This window comes from Phoxinus phoxinus (assembly GCF_949152265.1).
Source record: "Phoxinus phoxinus genome assembly, contig: scaffold_102, whole genome shotgun sequence".
NCBI classification, from domain to species: domain Eukaryota; kingdom Metazoa; phylum Chordata; class Actinopteri; order Cypriniformes; family Leuciscidae; genus Phoxinus; species Phoxinus phoxinus.
Window position 1 is genome coordinate 9,134 of NW_027639416.1, and position 24,243 is coordinate 33,376.

Sequence of the window (24,243 nt, forward strand, 5' to 3'; positions counted from 1 at the left end):
TGTAAAAAAGATAAAAAGAACTGCATTGCCGGTTGAGGCAAAGATTAACAGTAACTCTATTTCTTTGGTAACTAGGCTGCAATGCTTTTATTAAATAAAACACTAGTAGTACAAAATACTGTTACAATTTAAAATATATATATATTAAGATGTAATTTATTCATGGGACGTCAAAGCTGGATTTTCAGCAGCCATTACATCCAGTCTATGTTTCTAATATGATGTCAAGATACATTTCTTATTATCAATGTTGAATTTTTTTTATATTTTTGTGGAAACCATAATAGAAAAAAATCAGGATTCTTTGATAAATAGAAAGTTTAAAAGAACAGCAGCTATTTGAAATATACATATTTTGTAACACTGTCTTTACTGTTACTTTTGAACTTTAATACATACTTTGTGAATTAAAGTAGGCCTATTAATATATCTATTTTTTTAGCTAAAAATACAGACCCCCAAACTTGTGCATGGAAGTGTGTCTACATGTTTCATAAAGAGCAATTAATTGTAGGTATATGTCCAGAGTTTAAAGTATGCATTAAATCCGAGAATATAATTTTTTTTAACAACACAATTGACTTACTCAGACTTCTTAAACACAGGAGCAGATTACTTAACCAGATTTCAAAAGAAAGACCATGCTGGTTTTACTGGACAGCACTACACTGGTCTAAGCTGGTTTTCCAGCAGGGATAGTTGAAAACAAATCAGACGAACCGTCAGGCCTTTCTTGATTTGCTGAATGATATTTCTAAAGATCCTGATCAGTTGCTGGGTGGCTTCACTTCAAAGATGTCTGTAGAAACTCTCCATTGGCATCCGAACCGGCTCCATGCGCACTGGCACTAACACATGCCAATGGAAAGGACGGATAATCTTCAACAAATAAATAAAACGCAGCTTCAGTGTGCACAGACCACCACACACGACGAGGGACACTTCAGCTCGTGCGGCGATGTCTCCTGTGAGGAACTGCCAGCATCTCTGGGTCTGACTGGCGGCGGACGGGGACGAGCTGCTCGGTCTCTGTGGCTTGATTGGTCATGGTTACATTTCTAATTAAAAGGCAGGTTAGTGCCAGGACACTGGCAGGTGTACGTGAGCATAATCTCCCCGAAGATGAGACATATTGCATTCGGCAATGATGAGAAGAGATGAAGTGGGACAGCATATGGTAAACATCATTGATGGAGACGGGCTTCACCAAATGCAGAAACCCGACCGGGACTGAACCGCACAAGCGGAGAATTGTTTTCTTTTGTGCAAATGAGATTTAAATCAAAATACATGTCATAAAACATTTACAGCATGTCATCTGGATTTCCATTGACCCTATTTTTCTTTCATTTAAAACAACGGTGTACTTTTCATAAAATTCACCACCAGTCAAATGTTTGGAAGATTTTGAAATAAGTCTCTTAAGCAGCCTTGGTGAGCCTGCATTTCTCTAATACAGTATAATGTGAAATATTCCAGCAATCATTACTCCAGTCTTCAGTGTCACACGGTCCTTCAGAAATCATTCTGATTACATAAAAGACTTGTATTTAAAATAAATGCTTTATTTTATTTACTTTCTATTCATCAAATAATCCTGGTGGGAAAGTATCAGTTTCCACAAAAATGTTTAGTTTCCAATTATTAATAACTTAGCACCAGTCATAATAAAGCACCAAATCAGCATATAATAATTTCTGAAGGATCATGTGACACTGAAGACTGGAGTAATGGTGCTAGACATTCAGATTTGACCACAGGAATTAATTACACTTTAAAATACAATAAAACCGAAAAGAGTAAATTAAAATGATATATATTATCAACAAATGATAAAAGTATTTTTTGCAAACTTCTGACCAGTAGTGCATAAACACTACAAGTTACTTTCTGGCTCCTGTTTGTTGCTCTTATTTTTGCATGAACATATGAAGGTGAAGAGCGCCCTCTAGTGCATGCCCACACCGTCCTCGGGGTCTTCAAGCACACAGAAACAAATGATATTTCAGAAAATAAAAACTGTTATCTTTAATTGTGTGCAGGTTGTTTAGAAAGCTTCCGTCAGCGGAGGCAGGACTTCGCACTGACGTATCCCGATGAGCAGACAGGAGGATCATTTCAGTCACGAAATCCCATTCCAGAACACAAAACATCAGCACAGGGGACATGATACAGGGAACCAGCACAACCGTGAGAGATCTATACAGCAAAGGTCTTTTAATGGTCCAAAATATACTGCACAACTAAGAGTACACATGTAAAAGAAAAGAAAATGAAGATATGACAAATCGATCACATCTAGAGTTCCACTCAATCTTTAATCAAGACGGGCTTACAAATTTTCCAAAAAATCTGCAGTTTTGAAGGGCAAAAAAAGGGTAAAACTATCTCCCCCACTGAGGTTTTAAAAACCTGTTCAAGTGCGGCTGAAAACGTCCTGAACATTTAAAGGCAGGTCTCTTTTATGTCATTTAAAAAAATGAGAGAGGAGAACAACAGAATAAGAAAAGGAGGGAACTGCTGGCTTTGAAAGAGGAAGAACTTCCGCTGAGCCACGAGAACAACGGTGACATCATAAACAATGACGACCCAGACTGCTTTGCTCCCCAGTGTCCCGTCTGGCCCTAGAAACTCACAAAAAAAAGAATCAAGAGGAAAAAAGGCCAACAGAAAAAGGGCTAGAGGAAGGAGAGAAAGAAATGGAGATGATGTCAGCAAAGGTGAGTGGTGGTTGTGAATTGGCTGGCCCAGTTCGGGTCATGTGACGTCCTTCCCTGAGAGGGGGGGCAGTGTGTCCAGTCCAAGCCTGGGACGCTCTGTGGGGCAACAGTTTGGGTGTCTGAGTAACTGACTGCGTGTGAGGTCATTTCACCCCCCAGTACTTTCCGGCTTGTCGAAATGCATTTCTTATTAAATCCTTTTTTATAGTTCTTTGTCCAGACCACAGTTTTATATTCTCTTCGATCTCTCCGTCCGGTTCACGAGTCTCTCTCTCTCTCTCTCTCTCTCTCTCCTGCAGATTGGCACTTGGACAAACTCCATGCGGAGACATTCACCTTTTCGCTCTGTGACCGAATCGTCTCCCTCTCTTGCTCTCCATTTCTCCGTTCCTCACACGGCGCCCCATGGACACCTGCGGGGCTGCATTCGTTCATTTATCCATTCATTATGTATTCATTCATTGAGTTTCAGTTTTGAGTTCTAGGCTGAGCGCTGCAATAGTCTCTGGATGAAGCTCCCTTTGAGCATGACTGCTGACTGACGAGGGAGTGCTTTAGGAGCTCAGCTTGGACTTCTTGGACAGCGGAGGACTTTCTTCTTTACTGTCTGCATCTTCCTCGTCCTCATCCTCTTCATCATCATCAGGATAGTCCACCAACCCCACCAACCCTCCCTGGAATGAGAGAAGATGCCATCAGAAACAAGCAAGCAGTAAGAAATACAATTTGGGGTCACCCTTTCAGTGTCCAGCCTGCATAAGCACCTTGGTGGTGACCGCTGCCGCAGGCGGGGAGCTCCGGGCTCCGGTCCCAGGAGAGCTTGGAGACCCAGGTGACCCGGGGTGGAGGGATGCGGTTGGAGGAGAGGACAGACTAGGCTTTGGAGAGCTGGAAAAGGAGAGTTTAAAACTGGGGCTCTGCCGTCCTGAGAGGCTCGCCTTCCCGGTCAAAACCTCCTTCTCTTCAGAATCTTTCACTTGGGGAAAAACAGGGGAAAATTATCAATTAAAACACACCAAGCAATGCAAGTTGTATTAAAGCATGCAGTCAGATATGGAGTCGTAGTGGTTGCTCATTAACATTAGCAGTAACGCACGTTTCTTCCTCTCCATGAACTTGCTGATGGGATCCATCAGGTCCTCGTCACTCTTCATCTTATCTGAGGGCGGCACCACGGCTTCACCGTCCTCCAAGTCTTCCTCATCCGTGTTAAACCACATCTCCTCCTCGTCTTCCAGCGTCCGCGCATCCCGGCGAAAACGGTGATTTCTCAGGATCGACCGCATACTGAAGACAAGCATGCAGGCACAAATTACATTCATTAAAAGGTACATCCACTTGAAAGTAGCAATTACATGCACAACGAATGCACTAAGTAAATATTACATGCACAGTTTTTATTTTTTTAAATTTCGACATTAAAATGTGGTAGGCATCGGGGAATTCACCCTTGACTAGATATAGCTTAAAACAATAAAATAAAACCTCTCCAGTTCAGTTGTCTCAGGCCACACTCATACTGTTGGTGTTATGGGACCCATTCAACAAGGCCAAAAATAATACTGTTAAAATATTGTATTTTATTAAATTAAAAATAACAATAAAGAAATACACTACTATAGTATTTACACTTGTACTGTAAAGTTAAAAATGTATTTTACAAAACATACTAATACTATGGCTGTCTTAATTGCTTTCAAATATCAAACCAAAGGGCTTTTATTTTGGCTGAAAACCACAGAGAGACTTAGTCTCTTTAGTTGAAAACACATTTATAAACGATTCTCAATACAAATTTAAGAATTACGTCCCTCATTAGAGATTCACTCAATTTGAGGATCCATGACGATGGTTTGAAATGACCATATACCTGTCAAGCTTAGGGTTGTCCTGTCTTTCTCTCTGCTGTTCATATCGGAGCTTCAGTCCCTTAAACGTCTGTACATAGTCTACATCCTCCAGGGCTTTCCAGTAGTTCTCTATGATATGAGCCGTCAGGGACTTCACATCCTCCTACACACAGAAATTATGAACAAAATTAAATATATATCCGTCTAACGGTATGTTCAGGAGCATCAAGAGATGTTTGGATAAATGTACTCACCACTCTGACATACTCGAACATCTCTATAATGGCTGAGTTGATGAGGTTGTATCTCGATCCATTGTTGAGGAAAGCTTTGACCACTGGCTCAAACAGGAAGTTCCTCATAATGTATCGGTTATAAAACTCATCCTTCAGGCCAATGATTTTCCTCATGAACCGCAAAGCACCTGAACAAGAGGAATGATTGAGAAAGGGTTAGAGAGATTTAACAGCCAAGTTATGTCTGATGCCTGTCAATGGGTTAGGATTGAGTTTGGTATTGGTATAAATGAGTGCTTGATAATGGGTTAGCATTGAGTTTGGTATTGGTATAAATGAGTGCTTGATAATGGGTTAGCATTGAGTTTGGTATTGGTATAAATGAGTGCTTGATAATGGGTTAGCATTGAGTTTGGTATTGGTATAAATGAGTGCTTGATAATGGGTTAGCATTGAGTTTGGTATTGGTATAAATGAGTGCTTGATAATGGGTTAGCATTGAGTTTGGTATTGGTATAAATGAGTGCTTGATAAAGCTGCTGGCCCAGCATGGGTTGTGATAATGTAACATTGGTCATTATCAACAGAGCTTTTCATAGTTAACATGGATCAGCATCATTGGTGTTCTTGACTGTGCGGCGTGAATCTTCCCATGGTGAGTGGCGTGACTGATTATGCCGTGTCATTTGTCTAGTACTACTTATCATTTAGAGTCTAGTTCAGAGTCTTTAAAAAAAAAAAAAAAAATCATACTTTTAGTATCAAACCCCGCTACGAAAAACAAAAATTAAAAGTGTTGCCTTGGCAACTAATTGCACTAAATTAAAGCGCTAAAATTACTAACTGAAATGAAATTTAAATATTTAAATTAACTAACTTAATCACTAAAAAACTAAATTGAAAAATAAAAACTATAATGGTATAAATAACATTGTGTAACCGCTGTTGATAAGCAGAGGATTTGATCGGAGCACAAATGCCTTGTGTGTCACAGAGACAAGACCTTGGCAGCAAAAGAAGAGTATGAAAATTGCAAACAAATCAATCTTTATAAATTTGTTTTAAAAAAACGGAAAAAAAAACATTACTTATAAGAAAAATATATAAATAATTTTAAAGTAAATACTAAATAAATGTACACTTCAATGAAGCCTAAAAATGTACAATTAAACATTTACAAATATATTGTTGGTTTTAAGGCATGCAAGAATGGTGGCATGACAGAAACGTGAGCTAATGGACAACAAGCAAAAATACTTACTGTCATTCTGATAGCACTTCAAACACACCTGAGCCCACTCTTGTGGCATTATGAATGTTATATGTATGTGTGCGAGTGCAAATACTCACACAAGGCCAAGAAAGCGTGCTGAGAAGCAGTGAGCACCAGTACTCTGCGGAGGATGTCTTTGTTGATGATGTAGTTCTTTATGTGATACGTGTGATGCTCCACACAGAACGTGAGCAGCTCTACGATCAGAGCCAGAAGCTGACACGTCTGGAAATCATCTGACAGCACAAACACACAGAGTGAGAAATCTGCAGATGTTACGGCTTTAAATAGGTATGCAAATTTCAATTAAGCAATGATTCAGAAAGGCTGCACACGCACCCAGTCTGCACGCATGCGCACAGAAAACCCTAATTATTACCTTTGCTGGGTTTTTCTTCTGTGGTGTTGGCAAGAAGTGGAGCTGAGAGCACATGCATGCAGTGCTTATAGAAGAAACTCAAGAACTCGGTCTTCTCTGTCTTCTGCAGGGACCCAGACAGTTAAGGAAATTAAAGGAGTATGTTTTTCTGACAATGAAAGTGAATATCATATTAAAACCGGTCTCACATTAGCAGTAGCCAGCATGTTCTCTGGGTCCACTAGCGTCCTGAGCAACCCCATTAACTGTACGGCTCCACCCAACTCTGGGTCCGTGTCACAGATCATATGCTCAATGATCAGATTGATCAACAGAATGTCCTTTAAGAAGAGACAATTAGTGAGGATGACAAGTAGATAGAGTGATCACATGGGTCAGTGGGCATGTCCGACTTACGTCATCGTTCTGTTGAGACTCCTGCATAACAAACTCTCGCACCATGGAGGGGTTGTACTCCACCAGGTAGGAGAAGATATCAGTGGCTGCTCCGCGCACCTGCACATCATCCATGCCCTTTGAAAAGCACACACACGTTGGTAAATACAGCAGAAGTTCTGGTTTTCATTGATAGGAAAGTTCAAGCAAGTCAGAGACCGTTTTAAATGCATAAAGTCTCGATAACATACAATACAACAGTCTCATTAGTAAAGATGTTAACATTTTAAAAAGAAAAAAGAAACCACCAAACTGACACTCGATTTAAAATAGCAAGGATATCTTACAAGAATAACTTCCAGCGCTGGCAGGATTCCCATGTTGGAAAGCGTTTTGAAGAACGCATCTCTGTTCTGTGGTTGTAACGTTTGTGAAAATGCACAAAACTCCTTCAGGAAATTTACCTGGATGTGACACACAATATGAGTTTTGTTTGCATCCCATTATGTTGAGGAGGAGGCATCCATTAGTAATGCTGCTATCATACCAGTTCATGCCGCTTGTCGTCGTCCGTGGCTTCATCAGTCAGCTGTGCAAAGAGCTCGGTCAAAAACTTCTCATCGTCCTGAAAGCCCACACACACACACACACACACACACACACGAAACAGCTCTGGTTATTACATTTACCTTAATATATATTTTTAAAGGTTATGTCGTTATGCTTTTATGACATGAAATGAATGTAAACAGTCAGTTATGCCTTAAGGGATTAGACTGACAGAACAACACATCTGATGTCTCAAAGCAGATCTGTGCATTAGTGTGAACGCAGCTTATTAGATCTCCGCTGCCTATGATGTCATCCGTAATAATTAGTAAAGCTGAGAAAGAGAAACATCCCGTAATGCTCTCGTCTTGACTGGAGAATGTTCCGATACTGAAAGCACTCTTAGGTACTGATAACAGTTACTGCGGGTTTCTCTGTTCCTCTTTATTATCTACTACTTGCTTGTATGTTTTCAGAATATATATAGTTAACATACAAGCAATCACACACACACACACACACACACACACGTGACTGACGGGGGGCGGCTCGCAGCTGCTGAACTGAGTTCTCTTTCTTTTTGCACTTGAATGGAAACACAAACTTAAGTTTGTCTAAATGCCCGTCTTGGTGAGTAGGCCATTCACGTAAACCTAGTCAGTTATGTCTTAAATTAACGTAAACAGAAAAAGAAAACGCATATGTAACCGTATACTATTCGTGCATTCGGTCTTACTGACAGCAGCCTAAAATTCTAGTGCCATTATTACATTTATGGAATTTAGTGATTATTAAATTTCTGTACATGATCACGGTCATTTGTATCTTTGTTCTGCTGTATTTATCTGAGAAGTTGCTTGTAACTTCTTTTTAAAACAAGCAATTTTATTACTGAAGACTCACTAGTCTTCAATAATGTTTGAACTTTATTAGTTATTAGAAATTTATAATTGAGAAATTTCACAATTCTCTATTCTTGATTAAAGACATCTCAATTTTTGTTCATGAAGTCCGTTTCATGGTGAAGAGCGGATTGACCCGTTCGCAGTAAATGCCACTCCATCACTGCAAGCACTATGAGGTCAAGTCACTTTTAATGTGCGTTAGAAAAAGCAACATGCTCCAAACATCTTCCCAAAGACTTGTAATACGCATTTACACATCTGTTGTCAAACAAAAGAGAACATTTAATGATGTTTTTACTCCAAACTTACTCCATAGTTGAGTGTGTGAAAGAACTCCCTTTTGTGATCTGACGTGGCTTCATATCACAGAATGAGGCAGAAATTAAAAATTATATTTTATTGTATTCAAGGATATGCGATTAGAATTGCATTATACATGTTTATTATCTTGGTTTCATCAGTCAAACGTCTCTATCTGCAACAGCGATCGTTGGCAATAGGGCTGTCACTTTATATTCGATATTTGAATATGCATTCCAACATGACGTGAAATATCCGTAATCGAACTACAAATAAACTATCCGGTTTTTAAAGTGCCATGTAGCGTATTTTTTACAGTCTATGATTAGACAGATTGTTTTTTATTTTAAAAAGCGTGTTATTTTGAAAGCGTGTTACAGGCTGTGTGTGTCAGATATGACGGCGCGCTGCAACACGCATCACCGCAGATAATCTATTCATCAAGCGTCAAGCCAACGTGCAAACTATCGCAAATCAAAGTGAAGTCGCAGACGCTTTAACACACAATAATAATAATCTGCATTAAAAGTAAAGAAACTAAATGATCTGACCAGGGCTGCCGCTCTCTTATTGCAGTCTTTGAGTTTTAAATGTTAGCTGATGATCAATAAAATGCAGCTCATATCTGTTGCTTTCGGTGGCATTAAATCCATTAAATCTGCATATAGCGTGGGAATTGAAGGTCGGATTTATATCTGTTTTGCAAAAACACATTTATTCAAATATATAGCTTGGTATTTGATATCCGTTCGAATTAGATTTTTCTCAAGAGTGACAGCCCTAGTTGGCAAAGATAATTTCTGGGATATTCTGGCTTCATTTTCCTACAGTGGAAGGAACCAGAGACACGCACGCTGTCCACGCGCTATTCTGTGCCAAAAAGGAAAAATAATTCTCTCCGTTTTCTCTAAAGTCTAAGTAAACATGCGAATCCACAAGTTTTTCCCCAGTGTGGCGATAGAGGGAGTACAGGAGATGTCCTCTGTGGACGCATACGATTTCCTGACAAAAATACAGGGTTAGTTCAGCCAAAAATGAAAACAGAAGAAAGAAACTCAGACGTTTGGGACAACATAAGGGTGATCATTTTAATTTCGGGGTGACCTAACCCTTTAAGAAATTACCATCACAGATTTTTTTTTCATAATAATGTCATATTTTATAATAAAACCTTAGACCTTTCTAATAATGTATAGTAATAGCCGTCTTGCAGTGTTAATATTGTTATTACAAAAGTAATATTTATTATTTTAATAATTTAATTTTGCAATCATAATTAGTAGTTATTATAAATATTATTATCATATTTATGTATAAAAACATTTTACATTTTAAATTGTGATCACAATTTATAAACCAGAAAAATCGCAAATTAGATTTCCCTCAAAATCATGCAGCCCTACAATGTTATATGGATCAAAACAACAACAAAACTTTTTTTTATGTTTATTTTTGTGGAGGGGCCTGTGGAAAGGTTGGCAGGCAGGGCATGTGAAGATTACCCGCTGGCCTGACTGGGCCAACAGAAAAATCCTTAGTATTGAGCCCCCTTTTTTTTTTTTAAGTACAAATAAATTTAAGATTTAAAGTAAACTAATTAGTTAATAAAAAGAGGTAGATCAATAATAGTTTCAAGTCGGACTGTGACTCCCAGAATCGGATGGTGAGGTGCTTAAAGATTCCCACTCCGCCTAGAACGAGTAAGATATGAAATGGCCTGTATTCACAACATTAACATTTAACCCTAACCCCACCCTAACCCTAACATTTATTTTCTGATACTCAATCCCTTTCCTTCCATATTGTGTGAATTACAACCACTAATCATTTTGTTTAGCCAGACTGGCCACATTAAACCTGGTTTTTGATAAATGTTAATTGTTTATATACATTATCCTAATGTCATTTTGAGCTCAATATTCAGTTGTAAATCATAGAGGCTCAAATCTGTTCTGCAACACTACTTGACCTCTAGATGAATGAGGGTGGCTTGTGGCGTATATTTGATCAATGCACGTCGACAGCAAGGTTAGACATGTGACTGATACTGTGTTTTACTCCATCACCTTGTCGTGGACATGAAAGATTACACCTCAAAAAAAGAGGAACAAATCAAGTGAACTAAAAAACTGTGATCATATCATACGGTCATGGGAAAGTCCATCTAATTGCTCAGACAATCATAAGAAATAGCTTTTAGTATCTATGGCCAGTTTATTTAACATCTACCAGATTACATTCAGGAAGTAATGGGATATGGTAATATTAAAACAATAGTGTGCCATATATTATGCACCCTTATCTGCAAAGATGGATGAAACCACCATACTGTACAGAAGAAGCTGGCGGTTGCAGAAAGTGATCATACAGCACGCCTGCCAAGCGTCAGTGACGTCACATGATGTGGCTCTAAAGAACATGATGGTGCTGTTCCCATGGAAACAAGCCCCCTCCCCTAACTCCAACCAATACCAAACAATTCCACTGTGAGGTGAGAATCATGTTTATGAAACCATTTTCATAAAATATATTTTGTAACTCACTTTAGCAGTGAAACCCAACTGAACGATGAAAACATCTCTAATATCCATCACTCCCCGTTACTCCTGAGGTACTGTCGCCGGCCTTCTACTGAATATGATCACATGCATCTGAAAACAGTTAGTGCTGTATCCTTAATCTGAAGACCTTCTGGTGCGGAACACATATCTGATGACCTTTCCAGCAAAGAACCACAGCCCACCGTGGCAATGAGATGTTCTCAGGTAATGCAAACAGGGAAATATTAACAGCAGCACTAACATGTAAACTTAGCCTCTGCAAGCAAGGGTTCTGCTGAGGATGCAATGAGACGGAAGTTGCTGCTGTGAAAATCGTGGTGAGAAGGAACAATGACACATAGTGAGCTATGACATGCACGTTACCTGTGTGAGATATGATGCTAGAAGCCTAAATGGACAGTTAATCTTTAGCTTGTTTCGCTCGGTAGAGTTAACTCAACTATAGGCTTGCTACGATAGTCTGTGTCACCGCTGTTCAGAAGCCACACGGTTACTTCACTTGCCCACCACGGCGCCATCCTTTTGTTCACTAAGAGAACAGACACTACAATTAAAAACTGAACTTGTCTGCTTAATAAATTGTGAGCCGATCGAGTCGCAGCACAGAACAGCGGCAGGAGTCAGATTTCATTCGTCACGAGAGTGAGGATCTGACTGACAAGGTGATGGCGGAATATTTGGTGTCAAAGCACCTATTTAAGCGAATCTGTCATTGTACTGTTTTGCTGTTGTGTTTTTCATTAGGAATAATAAACTAATGAACTCACCATTCAAGCAATCCGCCCATGAACTGGCGCTAATTTGAAAGCGAAACTAAAATGCACACATCCGCACGGGCATTCATAATGTCCATTCCTATAGGGTTAGCTAAGGCTAGGTTAGGGTTAGCTAAGGTTAGGCTAACCCATTCCTATAGGAATTAATTGAACATGCTTACTCTGCGCCGTACCATTACGAATGGCCATGCAGACGTGGGCATTCTAGGTTTGCTTTCAACTGAGCGATTCTAAAGCCCCGACGGTGATGCCGGTGACGTCACACGTGGGAAAATATCCTCACCGTCACATCCCTACTCAACCACTAATGGTACACACGTGATCACGTACACACGGCTAGTAGAACACCCACCTGCAGCATGCCAACAATCTCCACTTTGTTGAAGAAGATGAAGGAGTGCAGCGTGGAGAGCATGTTCTCCTCAAAGACGGAGGGGGTGGGCAGCACCATGTCCTGGATGTACTGCACCCGGTACGTCTGGTGGATCTTCTGCCGCAGCTCCGGGTCCGAGATGGGAATGACCTCTTTAAACCTCGCCGTGGTGGTCAGGAACTCTCGATGCCTGCGCGGTTGGGGTAGCGACGGATCGAACTCCAGACACCCGATCACGTCCATGATGCATTCTTCGGAGAACATGACTTCGAACAGCGCCGTGCGGTTGAGGAGGAAAATGCCTTTGATGATGTCATAGAGGTGGTGCAAGCCTTCCCGGTTCTCCAAGTCCTCGCACACGCGAAACAGCTCCAGCAGCTTGCGGATGTAGCCCTCGTTCTCCAGCGCCAGGGCCAGTTTCTCCCGCCGTAGCGGAGAAGGTAAGGACGAGGCCACCAGCTCGGCCACCTCCTCGAGCCGGGAGAGCTCGCACGGCGGAAGTTCAAGGCCAGGAGAAGACATGTCATCGAAGCGCTCCTCCTCAGACTCGTCTATCAGCTCCTGCGTGATGTCCACGGAGGGGTCCTTCCCCTGCACCTGCACACACACACACACACACACACACACACACACACACAGGCTTTCAGAACAGGGCACTACACCGACATGCAATATTATAATGTACATCACTATGATAAGCATAATCACCTGACATATTTTCTCCCAGATCTCATCACAGCCAGCCTTTTCCTGGAAGCTGAGGGCCAGGTCATAGTTCTCAGCCTCGGACCAGACTATTAGTGTGTCCTTCAAAGAGAAATGCAGATGCCATCAACTAATGCCCAAAAAACAGGAACAAGGAACTAAACCACTTTTTTTCATGACACTTGTCAATTTTGAGCTATTTTGCTTCCACAACATGTCTTCTTTTAGAGTAGATAGAAAACATACCAAGCATATTTTTTAATATTTATTTCTGTACACATTATCGATTTGTGTCTGTAGATTTTAATAATAAATAACTTTAAAGGGTGTTCTCAAAATGAATGAATGCGCCGAGTCAGAAATCTTAACTTCAGAAATCACTTACATACACCACACTTTACAGTTCTATATTCTGAAGGCTTTTACAGAGGGCTTCATATATCATTTGCCTGATTTATTTAATATTTTATTCATAAAAAAAAGAAAAATCTGTCTGTTGAGAATGATAAAAAAAGAGAATCCAAAACCCCCTCTTTGAAAACCTTTAACTCTTATACAGCCAAGAAAAGTTTTGGAAGTTTATGCAAATTAGCACATGTGAATGAGTAATCAAACTAAACATTTTTAAACCACCTATTGTATCATATTTGATACATGGATTTCTCAGGCCTCCATCTATGGTTACAATCTATGCATTAATAAGTATGATACAACAGGCTTTTGGGGAACATTAGTTTGTACATCTCTCAATCATTATTTTGTGACAGCATTACATGTTTTAACCCCACACAATTAAAAGTACAGAGCTTGGATCATAAAACAAAGCATTTCATTTAATCTTACTAAGAACTATTATTGCATGATTATGATCAGTTTGGATGTCTGAATAAAATTTTCTTTCTCGGGTGTGAGCTCCATTTTAGCTCAAATATGACGTACAACACACATGCAAACATTTTTTTTTTAAATTGTCTAATATTTCAATAAACTGTTCTTACTAGATTTATGTTCTGAAATTGTTACCTACTATTGTTTCCCATGTCTGACTTTTATATAATATGCATGACATAATGTAACATTAGGGTTGTTGTACTGGGAAAGTTAGGGTATGTGATGTTTATCAATCTTATTCACCTGTGCCGTCTTGCATCTTTACACGACTAATGTATACTTGACTAGTTTTAACAAAGACATTTAAAGCACATATTCATGAATTATGTTCACAAATGCACTGATGAGTTGTCAATAAGATCATGTCATTCAAACGCACCTGCTGTTTCTGATAGGCGGTGTTAGGGTTTATTTTTGACTCCAGCAGCAGTGATCCTGTTTTAAAGAACGGGCACATCTTAATTGCAGTCTCAATCAGAAGTGACCATGTACATCATGCATGTCGTGTTTTGAACCTACCATCACTCTCGGCGCGCACCAGGAGAGACATGCCTTTCAGTCTCTCCACGTAGGCGGATGACACATGCCCCGTCCCCCGGTCGTCCCACTGGCGATCCTCGTTCAGAGTGTACACTTTTACTCGTCTACGAGTGTCCGTCATCCTTGCAAGTAATTCTCAAACAGGCTTTCGCCTTTAATTTAATAAATCTCAACGTCCTTGCCTTGCAAGAGGCAACAGAATCTGCGGTCAACTTCAAGCTGAAATGTAACTTATGGCTGTCAGTGGCAAGCTGTCTCGAAGCTGATGCAGTGTGTTGTTGTGGGGTCTACAACAGTTAACTTGTGCTTTACAGAACAATTATCCTGACCAGTCTAGCAATGGTCAGCTAGCTGCTGTGTGCAGCCGAGACTCTCCACAACATACTCAATATTTTGAAATCTTTATAAACGTAACAACAAAAAGCACTTCCGTTTCTAAAAGAGGGTGAAGCGGTGAGATGTTAGTTTAAAAGTATGCAGTCCGAGCACGAATGCAGAACGTGTTTATTTTTCTCCGTGCCCCCTTACTTTAAGCTAACTTAGCTATGCTAACGCTGCGACTAATTCAGTCAAACGGTGTTAGCGTAGCTAGCGCCTCAGCTAGCAGGCTATCTCCTCGCGCGAGTCATTTTTAACACATAAACGTTCGAAGCGTGCGCGAATTAACTCCAAAGACGTACCGATTCCTCTATTTAATAATTATACTCGCGCGTGATCGGTGAAAATGCGGGAAGAGTCGTGTATAAAGCGGCGCGTTCATAATAAGCTAAGCTATATTTTCTCCCAAGTATTCCGCCATATTCTGGCTACGGGCCGCGGATGGACCAGCCAGTCTCTTTTCACATAGAGATAAACATTCCCCAATGCAACTAATCGAATAGACTCGTTCGTTTCGCTTTCCGGGATGGCGAATGGCCAGCGCGACCGTCGAGCACCGTGAAATAGCAGCGACGTGACGAAAAGTAATTATTAGCCCCACTGTGAAGATTCGGCCATCTTGGGTCCCCTCAGAAAGTCGCTACGGGGTTTCCTGTGCTGCAGGCGCAGGGCCGCCGCCACCGTTTAAAGGCACAGTGCGCCAAAATGAGCAGCGCAGACACACGGGTGTTTCGTAACATCAAACACTCACTGCCGGTGAAAGGGAAGAAGGGACATGATGGAGGAGAATGTGAATGAGAGGGAAAGTGAGCGCGAACATGCGCAGCTCCTTGAGAGAATGGCTGAGCGCGCGTAAAGACAATGAACGAATATGTTTTGTCATTCATACAGTAAAAATAATTTGTCTCTGAGACCGAATACATTGTAGTTTCATTTACAGCCATTATAAGTAACAGGAGAAGCCTCTGTTGGGAACACAGGCCGTCCCATGCTGGTATTCCAGTCCAAGCTGTGCTTCGGAGCAAGTCCCCATCATAGCCAGTGTGTTACAGCCATAGGTCGCTGCGCCAGCTTGTAGATTATATAACTGTAAAATGAATTACAAACTACATTTTTAGTGTTGCTTGTCCGATCAAAACTCACCAACACAATGCTATGGTGTCGCAAGCTGCTAGGGCATTGCTGTTGATAATAGGTCAAACTGGTTGCTAAGGTGTTGTGGGTGGTTGCTAGGTGATTAACTAGGTGTAAGCATTTTTAAAGATGACCTGAAAAGGTTAGTCAGCATTCCATTAAAATCCACTCTGTTTTAAAAATGCATCTTATTCTTAATTATCTTACTGTGAACGATTCATCCATGCATGTTTAATTTTATCTTTTTTAGTTTTGCTTATTTTTTTATCCGTCTCGATCATCCGGTGAAACGGCAGACTCCTCTCGGGAGTATCAGGACTCCTCTCGGGAGTATCAGGACTCCTCTCGGGAGTATCAGGACTCCTCTCGGGAGTATCAGGACTCCTCTCGGGAGTATCAGGACTTCTCTCGGGAGTATCAGGACTCCTCTCGGGAGTATCAGGACTCCTCTCGGGAGTATCAGGACTCCTCTCGGGAGTATCAGGACTTCTCTCGGGAGTATCAGGACTTCTCTCGGGAGTATCAGGACTTCTCTCGGGAGTATCAGGACTTCTCTCGGGAGTATCAGGACTTCTCTCGGGAGTATCAGGACTTCTCTCGGGAGTATCAGGACTTCTCTCGGGAGTATCAGGACTTCTCTCGGGAGTATCAGGACTTCTCTCGGGAGTATCAGGACTTCTCTCGGGAGTATCAGGACTTCTCTCGGGAGTATCAGGACTCCTCTCGGGAGTATCAGGACTTCTCTCGGGAGTATCAGGACTTCTCTCGGGAGTATCAGGACTTCTCCTGCCACTTTCTCACAATTCAGTCACATTCATATCTGCCTCATCCAATCAACAACTGACCTTCATGCTTCCCTTTTTTTTCTTCAAAAAAATGTTATGTTTACATGTTAATCACATCATACTAATTCCTACAAAATGGCCACCTCATAAAATAGTTAAATGTTCTCATGAGATCAGGTTGGATGGTTTCGAAAGTAAACACTTCACCATTCACTCAGAAACCACTATTGCCGGTCTTTCTCAAAGCTGAATGAACTCAACAAGTTATTAATTATTTTAATTTTATTGAATACTGCTTAAGAAATGTTTAAAAAAAAAAAATCAAGTTAATGTAAACATAAAAGCACATAGAGGTCAGAAGTGCCCGCTATAGTGATGCATGATAACACTACAGCTAATCTACATTTCCCCGATGCAAGAGTCGGCCTGAAACCACAGCGCATCATTACCATCACAGATCAAGCTCACTGGCCAGATGGCAAATCTGTTACAAAACATTAATTGTTGCAGCTTTATCTTATACTGTATCTAGCGTTACTGTATTCCTATAGTACTATACGTCTTGTACTCCGCTGTTTGCTTGGCTAACCAGTAACTGTCATAAACATGTATGTGCTTCCTCAAAAGTTACTTTGGTACCTTTCCAAGAACTATGCAAATACACAGTGGATCATAACCAACAGACCCGAACGAAACCTCTGGGGTTTCCACTACAGCACCAAGCATGATCACAGACGTCACTACAGTGCTAATGCAGTGTAACGCTTCTTTGCAGGACAAAGGTGGGTTAGATTCTGGAAAAATTAAATGAAGGCAAACATTAGTTTTTCAACATCAGTAGAAAAAGTTGCTTATAGGCCGCAAAGAACTCATAAAAGTTGTTGTACACCCGGTGAAGCGGGGCAGGCGTGGGAATTATAGCAGAAACTTGCGTATTTCAGAGGAATTAGTTCAGCAAGTTCTTATTTGAAGAATTACCCCGTAGCTGCACATCCACGGCACAGTAGCGGCGCAGCCGAGGCTAGATAACGGGGCGGACTGGCTTTTGCTCCAGAAGTTAGCTATATAGCAGTCGCTTACCCTTAACATTTATTTAGTTCAAAATGCCGTAAAACAGCAATATTGTGATTATTTTATTACGATTTAAAATAAAAGCTGAATTTTTCCAGTCTTGTGCGACATGATTCTTCAGAAATCATTCTAATACTATGATTGTGTTCAATAAATCTTTATTACCAATGTTGAAAACAGTTGTGCTGCTTAATATTTTTTCAAGGTCAAAAGAAAAGCATTTATTTGAAATAAAAAAGTTTAGTAACATTATGTCTTTGTCACTTTTGATAAATCTAATGCATCCTTGCTGTGAAACAAAACAAAACAGTATTGATATTTGTGAGAAATGTTTTATTATTTTCCAGTGACTACTGGATACATACACAAAACAGAGAGGGTCAACTAAACCTGCAACAGTACTGAGGACAAAAGTTGGGATATAAGAGGACTCAGCACTATCTCCATTATCTGAAATGTGTAAGTTTTAAACTTTACTGAATAAAAAAAAAAATTTAAACCACAATAAAAAAAACACAAGAAAACATTAAATGAGAGGGATTGTTCCCCCCCAATTTTACCCTCTAATCTGATAAATATCCCAAGTCCCTAACTCCGGTTACAAAAATTCGATTTAAAATGCAAAATATTTTCAATCTATTCTTTGACATCGTGACTGAATAGACATGCATTCAACAAAATCTGAACTAAGCGGCATCACTTCACCACTTGGTTCCTCTGTGCTTCTATTGTGATGTAGCGTAGTTCGGATGCAGTTGGGGACTAGCTTTAGAAATAACCCAGCGTTCACACTCCTCATTTGCCCGCCTGCTGGGCTTGGCGCCTCAGAAGCACGTAGATCTTCTCTTTGATCCAGTCTTTGTTGTAGGGCTGGTAGGTTTGTGTGTCCGCCCTGTACCTGTTTGAGTGAGAGAAGCGGACATGATTGGAGAGCGCTCATGTGTTAGTTGTGCACTGCGGTGTAAACAGTGTGGTTACTTACACAAGACAGCTGAGGTCAGCAAGGTCATCAACAAAGTCGAATAACTGGCTTATGTCATATGTGATGGAGGGACTGTTGGGATTCATCCTCTTCAGATGCTCTTCATACATCTTACAGACTCCTTTATTTTGTAGGGGAGTTACATATGAATTAAATGCATTAGAATAGTTCATGACATTAATTTCTAGTCCATTAAAAATGATAGAAACATCCTACCTTCCATGCATTCGTTGACAGACTCATAGTCTGCATATGTTCTGCCTTCCGGTCTCTTGGTGGGCTGCACCAGCAGAATAGTGTGAGACTGAACAGGAAGAAACAAACACAAGTTTAATTAAATTATACATGTTAAAGAACAAAAATACATTAAGTAAATTAGAAAGACCAAATTATGTGGAGCCCCCTACTGCTAATAACTTGCTAGTGCCATTTTACATCTGACAATGAAATTAATAGATCACATTTATATTAAAAGGATAACATCATAATCTGATATGCTCGTTTGGCACATGAAATAAGTCAAATTAAATATAATCCGCTCAAATATAACACGGAATCTCTGGACTCGGACAACACCAGCTGCTGGACTCCAACCCTCCCCCAAACAAAACAGTCTCGATGCTTCTCATCAAGACAGATACTACCACTGGTGAACTTAAAATGAGTTTGTTTAAATTTCACACTTTAAACAAAGTGCTTAAATACGTAGAAAGAGAATGTAGAAATATTCCAGCGGACTTAAATTTCCTGAATATTCGACGTTGCATTGCTAACTTACACTGATGCTAGCTGCCCGCGTTCATCTTTTAACGTGTCAAGACACACGATTAAACACGATTTTCTAACAAGACAAACGACAACAATGTATACCATAATACAAAATATAGAACTGAAATACATACCATATCTGCTCCTGGTATCTAAACGTCGCGATGAATGATGTGCTAACCGCTGACGGCTATTCACTGAGAGCAGCAACAGAAAGAGCATAAATGTGCACCGAGCATTCACTTCCGGTAGTGGCGGTGGCGATTCGGCTTTTCAAAATAAAAGCGTGTGTCAAGATTACACAAAGGGGAATTTAATTTAACTCCAAAGTGTACAAATTCGAGGGCTATGAGGGTTTAAAATTGTATTGTAATGATCAGCAAATAATGGCTGTGTTTTTTTTGCAACAATATCGTATTGTTTTGTGTTAGATGTAGCCTAAAATGCGCATCCTTCGTATGTCTGTGCTTTTGCTTATTTATTTATTTTTTATTTGTTTGTTTGTTTGTTTTTGTGTATGTTTATACCATAATTAAAAAAAAAAAAAATCATTTTGACTTTACATTTGATATTTGTTTTCAGGGCGACTTTGTAACATTCTGTCCAGGAACTCCAGATGAAAAATAAACCCTGGCACATTTACTGTAATGTGCACTGTCCATGTTAAATAAACGAATAAAATAAAAACAGAAATCTGCATGCAAGATCGTCTCAAATTCTGTAGGCTACAAGATAATTATTCTGGTAAGTTATTGGGTGGAATCATAAACAATCAGAGTTCTCAGTTTGTGTTAGCACTTTAATGGCGTAGCAAGACTAGAGAATACAATTGAAGAACAAAGTATATGGATATAGAAACATAAAGAAAAGGGAAATAATTTTACCTTAATTCTAAACAGCAAATTTATTTTCATGAAATTGATGAAACAGTTGAGATTGAAATATGTAAAAAAAAATAAAAAAAATGTACTTGCTGTTTTGATGCTTAATGCTTGTTTATCTTAAACTACAATAAAAAGCTTGAGGGGGCACTCAATATTTTTTCACAAATGAATGTCAATAAATGTCAGTATAAACCCAAGATGCCTTTCATATTAGCCAGCGCAAAATTGCTGTGTGCACATTCTAAGTTGGATTTGTTTGTTGATATCGATGACAATCCCTTAAACCCTTTATGCACGGGATCTCATTCTGTGGCCTCTGACCCCGTTGACCCCTCTCCTGGATGTTGGTTCTCTTGGGGCAAGGCCTCTGGCAGAAGCCTTACATGTCCGCTCACATTCCTCTTTGGATGCAAAGTTATTGCCATTTCCTTGGCAACCCCCAAACCAGAAATGTGAGCAAGAGCCGAGGAATGATCAAAGTAGAAACGAGATGTCCATTCATAACAGGAGCCAACATCTCGTCCCAAAGAGCACACACTAGCAGAGGCTTGGCGGACTGGACTGTAGTCCTAAACACAAAGGAGATAATGTGTTGGAAAGATAGTTCATACAATTAAATACAATTATATGATGATAGATTAAGCATAAAGGAAAATGTAGTGTGAAAATTAAATGAGCTATTATACCCTATCAGGACATCCTTCTCTTCCAAAGCTACGGGCGGCTGTTACTCCATCCAGACAGCAGCCATATCTATTATCACACACACAAACACAACATAGATGATGGTGTGCAGGGATATCAATTGTCAGTTTAGGTTTTAAAGTCTTCATTATATCGAATGGATCAAAATTGGACTCAAAATAGAAAATTCTTTCATCATTTACTCACCATCATGTCATTTCAAACATGTATGACTTGAATTTTTTGAATATTAAATATAAGATATTTTGAAGAGTATTTGTTACCCAAACATTTTGGTTACCAGTGACTTCTATTTTATACACAAAAAAAATCAAGTCAATGGGAACCAAAACGGTTTGGTTCTTCTCAACCATTCTTGAAGGAAAGTCATACAGATTTGGCATGAGAGTGAGTAAACTATGACAGAACCATATTTTTTTAATGGACTAACCCTTTAAAATAGACTGTCAGTGATTTATTTTATAGTAGTACTGTTATTTTTAAAAAAGTAATACTTTAAAATATCTTGTATATAAGTCTATATATATTATAGTGATCTTAGTGGAAACAAGATTTTTAAACTATTACTGTCTTTTTTAAATAATAGTACTACAATAAAATATCAGTTATGAAAGTGTATTGATGTGTGGGGAGATCATATGAGTATTTAGTACTTATGTATTATACTGTATACATGTAGCTGGACCTGTGACAGTCAGCGCGGGCACAGCCTTCTCCACGAGGCCCAGATGCAGCCGTGTGGCCATCAGGACAGCAGCCGGAGTGTGACTGGGCACAAAGCGGACCAATCACAGAAGGGTATGGGTCGCTCGGTCTGTGAACTGTCCAACGTAGAGCACGAATCAGCACATATACAATAGACACGAGCACATGAGTAATGGAAACAGGAATTTAAAACTGCTTTTGAATCATCAACATATTTGTGACAGCTTTTTAACCTGAGGATGCATCATGGGTGTGAGGCACAAATCCAAGCAAGGAGCGCTCGTGAGCAGCGGGGTCCTGCAAGCTGGGCACCACTAAACCAAAGCAACACAAGTGAGAATGAGTGCCTCATAGCACACAGCACACAGTCAATGGCCATGGATGAACTCACTCTGTGCTCCAGGGCAGGCCTGTGTGTTGCAGTTCTCCATAGCATGAGGTCTGCTGAGAGAAGCACATCTATCATCTGCATATTGATTGTGATCCAAATCCATGCATACCACCCTGCGCTCGCGAGTACCAGTTCCACAGCTACGAGAACACTGGAGGAGACAGAGAGAGGACAACACTTAAATCTGTCTGGCTTTCTCCTTTATTCCCTTCCTCTCCTTCCTTTTCTCACCAAGCTAAAATCATTGGTGTAGTATCTAAAAACTTGGTGACAAGCTGGTCTCTGGCAGGATCTGCTCTGGTGTGGACGTGTGGAAGCCCTGCAGTGGCGCTCCGGGACACGCCGGCGCAGAACAGCTCCCGCGTCTGCTGTCCCTCACCACACGTCACTGAACACTGGAACAAACAACAACACTATCATCAATGTGATAAATAAAAGAGCAACACCTGCCAAAAATTCTTCTGAGCATACATAAATATTAATGGAATAATTACATACATCACCAAAAGGACCAACACTGTACTCGGCACAAAGGTGCTGGTTGCAGGAAACCTGGGCGGTTGGTTTCCTTAGACCTTTGGCACTGCAGTGAGATTCCTCTACCATTGCAGATGTTCTGTCATTGATACAGTACTCCGTACGGGTCTGCACGCCCCCGCCACAGGGAACAGAACACTCTGAATAGGTGCTGTATGTGTACCTACAAACACAGTATATAAAGATAGTGACTATAGAGATGGTCGGACCCAGCGTATCCGAGAGACTCGCTGAAAATCCTCACCACTCATTCACAGACTGGAACACGCATGATACAAACACTGAAAATGACATATACAAGTCCTGCACAGTGGCCAGGGGGAATTTTGAGCCATTCCTCTTCCAAAATAGTGGCCAGGTCACTATATGTGATGCTGGCGGAGGCAAAGGCTTTCTGACTGGGTCCTCCAACATATCCCACAGTGGCTCATAACATTTAGATCTGCTGACTGTGCAGAACAGTTCTGGTGGCCACAGAGGAGTCAAGGTGCGCATTTAATTCTGCAGTGAGTTAGCTGCGGTTTTATGTTTTTTGGATACAATTCGGGTTATTACCAGGACATCCCTTTCAGACAGCGTCCTCTTGGGTCGCCAGTTACTCCTGTTGGATGTGGTTCGTATCAGAGTCCTGCACGGGTTCGGGTACCCGCAAATTTTGCTCAAACGGGTGAAAAATATCCAACTGTGTCGGATACGGGTGCGGGTCGGGTCGGACACGGGGAAACGCGGGTCTAAACACGGGTTCAGTGAGATGCGGCGCCTTGTAAAAGGTCCAAGTGATCTGAGGGCGCGCGCGCTTCCTGGTGTGTGACGTGTGTGCAGACTGGTGCATAGATGTATACACTAGATGTCGCCTTGGCTACGGCAGTTCATTGGAACGAATGTCTTTAATGCGAAATCTAGTGTATACATATCTATGCACCAGTCTGCGCACACGTCACACAGAAGGAAGCGCGCGCGCTCTCAGATCACTTGGACATGGCTTTGTTACAAGAGGTAAAAACGATATACATACTGTTCGTTTTCTCACACAAACCGCTCGTTTCGTGTCTTAGGCCATCAATGTGTACTTACATTTACGAGTCATTAAATCATGTTTCATTTGGACTTCTCTGTGCATGCTCTTTGAGGTGGACCCCATAGACCTGCATGATATGACTTTCAGACAAGAATGGTTTGACCTAAAAATATCAAAATTGAAAATACTGTGGAAACAAAGACACCTACATCTTGGATGTCCTTGAGGTAAGCTAAAACATATCAAAAATTAATTTCAAAGTGAACTATCCCTTTAATGCAAACACAGCCACAGGGGGAAAAAATAATATTTTTATTAAATAACATTTGAAAACCTGTATAAACTGAACACCAAATAACAATATTAACTATTGAGAGGTGATGACTCGTTCATGAAAACGTCACAAAGAAACGGGAAAAGTAGCCTAATGATTATTGAATAGGCTATATAGG

The 24,243-nt window shown here is 40.4% G+C and overlaps 3 protein-coding genes across 3 annotated transcripts; all 3 read right to left on the reverse strand.

The window, feature by feature from the left end:
• Positions 1-2,006: 2,006 nt before the first annotated feature.
• Positions 2,007-15,472, reverse strand: LOC306994242 (serine/threonine-protein phosphatase 4 regulatory subunit 3). The gene is made up of 15 exons (XM_079639851.1): positions 14,413-15,472; positions 14,273-14,328; positions 13,006-13,104; positions 12,277-12,894; positions 7,381-7,458; positions 7,181-7,297; positions 6,855-6,971; positions 6,647-6,778; positions 6,459-6,561; positions 6,157-6,315; positions 4,825-4,994; positions 4,591-4,733; positions 3,817-4,007; positions 3,485-3,696; positions 2,007-3,394 (listed from the first exon to the last, which is right to left on the reverse strand). Exons 1-15 carry the CDS (start codon positions 14,552-14,554, stop codon positions 3,275-3,277), a joined length of 2,457 nt encoding a protein of 818 aa, XP_079495977.1. The 5' UTR covers positions 14,555-15,472; the 3' UTR covers positions 2,007-3,274.
• A 2,641-nt stretch (positions 15,473-18,113) lies between these two features.
• On the reverse strand, positions 18,114-19,844 carry LOC306994243 (enhancer of rudimentary homolog). The gene is made up of 4 exons (XM_079639852.1): positions 19,686-19,844; positions 19,000-19,087; positions 18,784-18,904; positions 18,114-18,699 (listed from the first exon to the last, which is right to left on the reverse strand). The coding sequence occupies exons 1-4, from the start codon at positions 19,686-19,688 to the stop codon at positions 18,597-18,599; spliced, it is 315 nt and encodes a 104-aa protein (XP_079495978.1). The 5' UTR covers positions 19,689-19,844; the 3' UTR covers positions 18,114-18,596.
• Positions 19,845-20,331: 487 nt separating this feature from the next.
• On the reverse strand, positions 20,332-23,759 carry LOC306994244 (thrombospondin type-1 domain-containing protein 4-like). Its single transcript, XM_079639853.1, has 7 exons — positions 23,329-23,759; positions 22,735-22,936; positions 22,468-22,631; positions 22,079-22,387; positions 21,794-21,961; positions 21,122-21,188; positions 20,332-21,004 (listed from the first exon to the last, which is right to left on the reverse strand). Exons 1-4 carry the CDS (start codon positions 23,334-23,336, stop codon positions 22,090-22,092), a joined length of 672 nt encoding a protein of 223 aa, XP_079495979.1. The 5' UTR covers positions 23,337-23,759; the 3' UTR covers positions 20,332-21,004; positions 21,122-21,188; positions 21,794-21,961; positions 22,079-22,089.
• Between the last annotated feature and the right edge of the window lie 484 nt (positions 23,760-24,243).